This window comes from Physeter macrocephalus, chromosome 18, assembly GCF_002837175.3.
Source record: "Physeter macrocephalus isolate SW-GA chromosome 18, ASM283717v5, whole genome shotgun sequence".
In the NCBI taxonomy this organism is placed as follows: Eukaryota; Metazoa; Chordata; class Mammalia; order Artiodactyla; family Physeteridae; genus Physeter; species Physeter macrocephalus.
Genome location: NC_041231.1, coordinates 68,566,395 through 68,571,915, shown reverse-complemented (window position 1 = coordinate 68,571,915; position 5,521 = coordinate 68,566,395). Strand labels below are relative to the sequence as shown.

The 5,521-nt window shown below is 50.6% G+C and overlaps 1 protein-coding gene across 1 annotated transcript; it reads left to right on the top strand.

Moving 5' to 3' along the window:
- The first annotated feature begins 596 nt into the window (after positions 1-596).
- On the top strand, positions 597-1,988 carry LOC114484233 (vacuolar protein sorting-associated protein 52 homolog). Its single transcript, XM_028479107.2, has 3 exons — positions 597-735; positions 953-1,071; positions 1,279-1,988. The coding sequence occupies exons 1-3, from the start codon at positions 612-614 to the stop codon at positions 1,423-1,425; spliced, it is 390 nt and encodes a 129-aa protein (XP_028334908.1). The 5' UTR covers positions 597-611; the 3' UTR covers positions 1,426-1,988.
- Positions 1,989-5,521: the final 3,533 nt, after the last annotated feature.

The window sequence follows — 5,521 nt, the reverse complement described above, 5'->3', positions numbered from 1 at the left end:
TGTATCTGACAGTTCTAACATTGGCAGTCTTTGGAGGTCTAAGTCCATTGCTTATTGTCTGTGCTGACTCTCGTGGTAGCTGCTTTCTTCTGTGACTGGTGATCTTTGAGTTCTTTTCTTGGTCTTAAGCAGTCATAGGGGCCTAAATTGGGATCAAGGGGATTTCGGAGAAGATTTGCCTCTTCTTTTGCAATAGCTGAAAGGTGCCGTCCACCTGGGTCTACGTTGGCACCTCTTTGAGGCTCTTGTGAGAGACTAGGCTCAGCATCCCCACTCAAGGCTAGCATCAGGCTCAGCTTCCCGATAGCAGAGTTGCCATGGCCACTTGCCTTCTGGTAGCCCTGCCTCTCCCAGTTGTCCACTTCTCTGGTTCCAGCCCTCTGCTCCCAGCTCAATTTTTTTCAAATGTAATTAAAAAAAATTTTTTTTTTGAGGAGTGTAATCCTTGGAGATTTCCCCTACTTCTTGTGAGACTGGCAGTGTCTTAAAGTATATGACCTTTGCAGAGTTTAGCTGTTCTGTTATGGGAGTTTTCTAAGGACCAAGTTGGGCATGATGCCAGAATTGGGGAAAATCTGTCAACACCAGTAAACTCAACTCTGTATGTGTATATGTTTCTACAGGAATTCATTGAAGAATTGCTGTCTCCCCCCTTTGGGGGTCTGGTGGCATTTGTGAAGGAAGCTGAGGCTTTGATTGAGCGTGGACAAGCTGAACGACTTCGAGGGGAGGAAGGTCTGAGGATGGGGTGGTTGTGATGGGGTCAGTGGAAAGGTGAATGGAAAAGAAAAATTCAAGGATGCAGATTACATGGGGAGGGTGTCGATCAGGAAAGAGTGGGTTGGAAGAACACTAGGAAAGAGGGCTTGCATGGTGAGGATGGCTATGCCTTGGGGAGGACTTAGAGGGATCAAATATCACTTAGCCATGATCTCTTTCCTCCTACTCTCAGCCCGGGTTACTCAGCTAATACGTGGCTTTGGTAGTTCCTGGAAATCATCGGTGGAGTCTCTGAGTCAGGATGTAATGCGGAGTTTCACCAACTTCAAAAATGGAACCAGTATCATCCAGGTGACCTGCAGTTCCCAGTCCCCACTCCCACCCCACCCCATCACTGATTTTCCCCCCTCTTTTCTCTGGGCTCAGAATCATAAAAATGACCCTTGATCTTCCAACTACCAGCTGTGCCCAAAGTTCTGGATGAGCCCTAACCTGACTCCTAATCATCATCCTTAGCACCACCCCACCTCTCATCCCTCCGTCACTTTCTCTGAGCAGGGAGCGCTGACCCAGCTGATCCAGCTCTATCATCGCTTCCACCGGGTGCTGTCTCAGCCGCAGCTCCGAGCCCTACCTGCCCGGGCCGAGCTCATCAACATCCACCACCTCATGGTGGAGCTCAAGAAGCACAAGCCCAACTTCTGATGCGCCGGACCCTGGGAGCCACCAGCCCTCTCCATGGACTTATGTGCCCCATCCCATACCCTTCTTCACCTGGGGGCCCCCTTCCAGTTCTTCCCTTGCCTCCCAGGTCCTTGACATGCCTCACCCTTCCTTCATTCCCAGGACCCTGCCTCATCAGGATAAGCTGAATCCCTGTGGCTTTCAGAATCTCCCATGTCTTCAGGTTTCCCAGGACCACTTCCTCCTGGGCTTCCGAAATGACCTTTATTATTTTTCCAGTTTTGTCATTCCTCTCTTTCCCTCCACTGCCCCACCCCCAGGGCTTTTTTCTTCTCCCAGTAAAACCTTCTGGTTCACTGAGCTCTTATCACCATGTTATGAGATGTGAAGCCTCGACTCTTCGAATTGGTGTGGCAAGGGGAGACTGCCTCATAATGGTTGATTTTTTTTTTTTCTTTTCACTCAAAGTGAGTTCTTTTCTGTAGCTTTTTGACCTAAGATCTCAGCAACTTGAACACTAACCAGTCCCCTCCTGGCTTGAGAGTTACACCAAGGTCAGTCTGCAGAAAACAATAAATATTTAACATGACATAACACTCTTTTCCCATTTCTTTTCTCCTTCATCCTGGGGCCTTCAAGTAGCCCCATCTCTGCTCCAGGGTCACCTTTGCTCTCTGACTACCTCCTGGGCCTACATCCCTTCTGGTGGGTGTCCAGAAAGTAGGGGCACATGGTTACCTCTCACCTCTAGCTACCTCGGGCCAAAAGAGTGGCTGTAGTGCTTTTAGGGCGGAGACTGTTTCATGAGTAACCAGCCTGGTGGAGGAAATGGCCCTGGTTAAGATGTCAGATGCATCAAGGGCTGTGCCACCTTGGGCACTGTCCAAGGTCTGCCTTGGCTCCCTGACACTGACACCAAGCTCTCTTTGCCTCCTGCCTCCTTAGGCTGACCCTGGGATTGCCTCCTCTCCTTCAATGTCAGCTCCCTAGCTCTGGTGTGGTTGTCACAGCCTCTTGCTAGAGGGCTGCAGTACCCACACCACTGGGGCATTAGTAGGCCAGGTTTGCAATGTGACCATCTCATCCATTTCTATGACTCGGCGCCTGCCTGCTGCCGCTGCCTGTACACCTCGTTTGAACTCAGACTCTAGACTGGGGAGACATGGGGGCGCCTGAAGTCCTAAGGGGGAAAGCCTGGGCAGTCAGGGGAAAAAGGTAATTTGGAGACGCTTCCTCTGCCCCTATGGCGTAATCATTCCCTCCCAGCCCCCGCTTCGGCACTCTGGATGCAGGCCCAGCCCGCCCGCGGAGGCAGAGAGAATAAGCGTACAAAGGGGTCCCGCGTGTGGCCCGAGCGCGGGTGGCTGAAAGCGAGGACAGCGCATAGCGAGGCAGAGCTGGACCGGTTTCTGCCGGCGGGCCCTGCCGATTGGCTGCTGCCGGAGGGGGCGTGGCAGGGTCGCTGGAGCCGCGTTCTCCGGCGCCCGCCTTTTTTGGGTTCCGCCCTATCTCTGAGAGCAGCTCTCTGATTGGCTTTGCGACCCATATCTCTGAGCTTCAGTTTCAAGGACCGAGTCTGAAGAGCCGGGGAGGGTGCAGGAGGGCGGCTCCTGACTGGCTCAGACGCCTCAGGGGCGGAACCAGGATAGTGTCCTTAACTGACCTCACCCGGTGTCACCACCACTTTCCCCCTCCACTCGGCGTCCTTCCAGGTTTACCCTGCCTGACTTTTCGCCCCAGACATTCCCTGAGGCCTGCCCAGTGCTGGGCGGTGGTGTGCTGGGCTCTGGGGGACCGCGAGCTCAGCGCTGGGCGCCTCCACCTTCCTGTCCCGTTACTACCCCCCAACCCCACCACCACCAGGGGGATCCAGATATTCTCACATTTGACCTGATTTCTGCCCCAGCTCGAGGAACACAGAAGGGCCCAGGATTTGGGACTTGGGACTAGGGAGACATAGGCTGCTTTGACAGAGCGGTTTCTCAGAGACGGGGGTATCTGGATATCTCACGAGGGAGATTCCCGAGACAGGTGTCTTCATCGAAAGTCAACTAATACTCCGATGGGAGAAGGGCTGTGCATGCTGGCACCTTGGTTTTCGAAGTTCTGCCCTTCCCTTCTCTTGTCCATCCCTGAACCCAAGTATATACGCTGGACTGATAAGCACGGTTTCTTGCAGGCCTCACTGAGGAGCATGGCTGGAATATGAGGAGGCTCATATTCTGGAACCTGGAGGCATTAAAGTTACATTGGAGCACACAGTTTTCGGGGACATTGAACTGCTCCGGGAATCCACAGGAGGCCTCTGACCCAACGGTCTCAGGAGGGCATGAAAAGGCGACAGAATCGCGTGAAAGAGAGCCGCGATACCTATATCGACCTCCAGGGGGCAGCATCGACCAGGGGATGGAGTTCTTCATCCGCTCAAACTGTTGGCAGACTGCTGAAGCGCCCCCTTCATGCCCCCTTCAAGCTGAAGCAACTGAGGGACTTTTCCTTCAGTCTAACAGCATTCAGTCCTGTGGCTTAGTTGGGTCCTTGTGATCCCCAGGCTGAAACTCATAACTTCTGGCTAACATCACCGCCCCTCAAACTTCTCCTTCACTTTTTTCCTTTTGCTGATGACAGACACACTGTCCTCACAGACCCAGAAGCATCAGGGATCACTCCTTAGGACGGGACTGTGTCAATATCCTCCTTCCCTTTGCTAACCTGTAAGACTCGTGTCTGTATCTGATACATCTGTCCCTGTCTTTACCTAGTGTCATATAGGAAGGACTTGGAGGTGTCCTTATGGATTGTAATAGCGCCCCAATGCTAAGGGATCTCTGTCCTCCAAAGAAATATAATTTCCCTCTATTTTTACACCTCTGTGCCCTCAGCTTGTCTTGAGTTATTTCTTAACTGGACTCTCTGGGAAATATCTACTCTGTGTTCAACAGCTCTGTTTCTGCGTAAAATGGGGATGCCCATCTCAGCATCAATTTCAGAGCTATTGAATGTGGACATGTACCCTGAGGACAAAAGAAATAAGAGATTCCCCCTTTCTTCCCATCCTATCAATATGGACCCACCCACTCTCCATTTAAGAAGGGTGGCTTTTCAGATTTTAGGAAATCAGGCATGAGGGGAAGCAGGCAAATTGGCTGGGTTCCAACATAGGGTAAAGATTCAAGGAAAGAAGGAGAAAGCAAGACCAAGACAACTTTGAAGGGAAGAATAGAATCAGCTCTCTCCATCCTAGGGATAATGGATGTAGTAACTCATGTTGCATTTGAGTTTATAGAGTGTTTTCAGATACAGAGTTCATTAAACCAAGGCATATGTATTGATCCTCTTCTCTGTGTTCTGTGACAAGCACTGTAGATTCAGCAGAGAATAAATCAAGATCCCGGAAATCATAGAGCAGATATGTCATCTCACCGAATTCACACACCTGTCCTTGGAGGTGTTCTTCCTGGTTCATGCGCTGGCGTAAGTAATGAGCCCAACATCACACAGCCGTTCAGTGGTTCGAACCTTCTGTGCCCCAAATTCACCTCTTGTTCCATGACTCCAGGCTGGGAGTCATGGAGCTGAGGAAGCAGCTGTCTGCAGAGAAATAAATTAACTCTGAGAAGTAAGAGTAGATTATTAGAAGGATCTTTACAGAACTGAGGGAAAAGTTGGACAGGCAGGATTTAGAAAGGACAGAAGCCAGGACAATTCCAGGATTTAGGGACCAAGGGTCAGAAGACTGGTGGGCGGGGAGCAACGTGTTCTCCTGACCTGGCTTCCTTTCCACTCTGAGACATCGCTGGCTCTAAGGCAAGGCTCTTAATCAGCCTCCCAAAGGATCTGTGAATGAGGATGGGGAAAAGTACATTTTATTTTCACTAGCCTCAAAGTGATATTCAGTATTTCTTCAGTTGTCTGTAGATAATTTTTAAATAATACTAAAATCGACTTTTTATTGTTACCATGCACCAGCAATTCTACAATTAGAGTGACAAAACACTGCTCCCTGTGGTGCAGCGCCCTCCCACTCCACCTCTCTTGGTATATCACCGCACACAGGAGAATTAGCTATTTTCAGTTCACATACACACACTTAGCCTTTGGAGATTCCCCTTTACCC

Bases quoted from the DNA above. Each gene is read 5' to 3' on its own strand.
- LOC114484233 (XM_028479107.2), top strand. From the start codon at position 612: ATGTTTCTACAGGAATTCATTGAAGAATTGCTGTCTCCCCCCTTTGGG. The intron at 736-952 runs GTCTGAGGATGG...TCCTACTCTCAG, and splicing joins ACGACTTCGAGGGGAGGAAG to CCCGGGTTACTCAGCTAATA. The intron at 1,072-1,278 runs GTGACCTGCAGT...TTCTCTGAGCAG, and splicing joins ATGGAACCAGTATCATCCAG to GGAGCGCTGACCCAGCTGAT.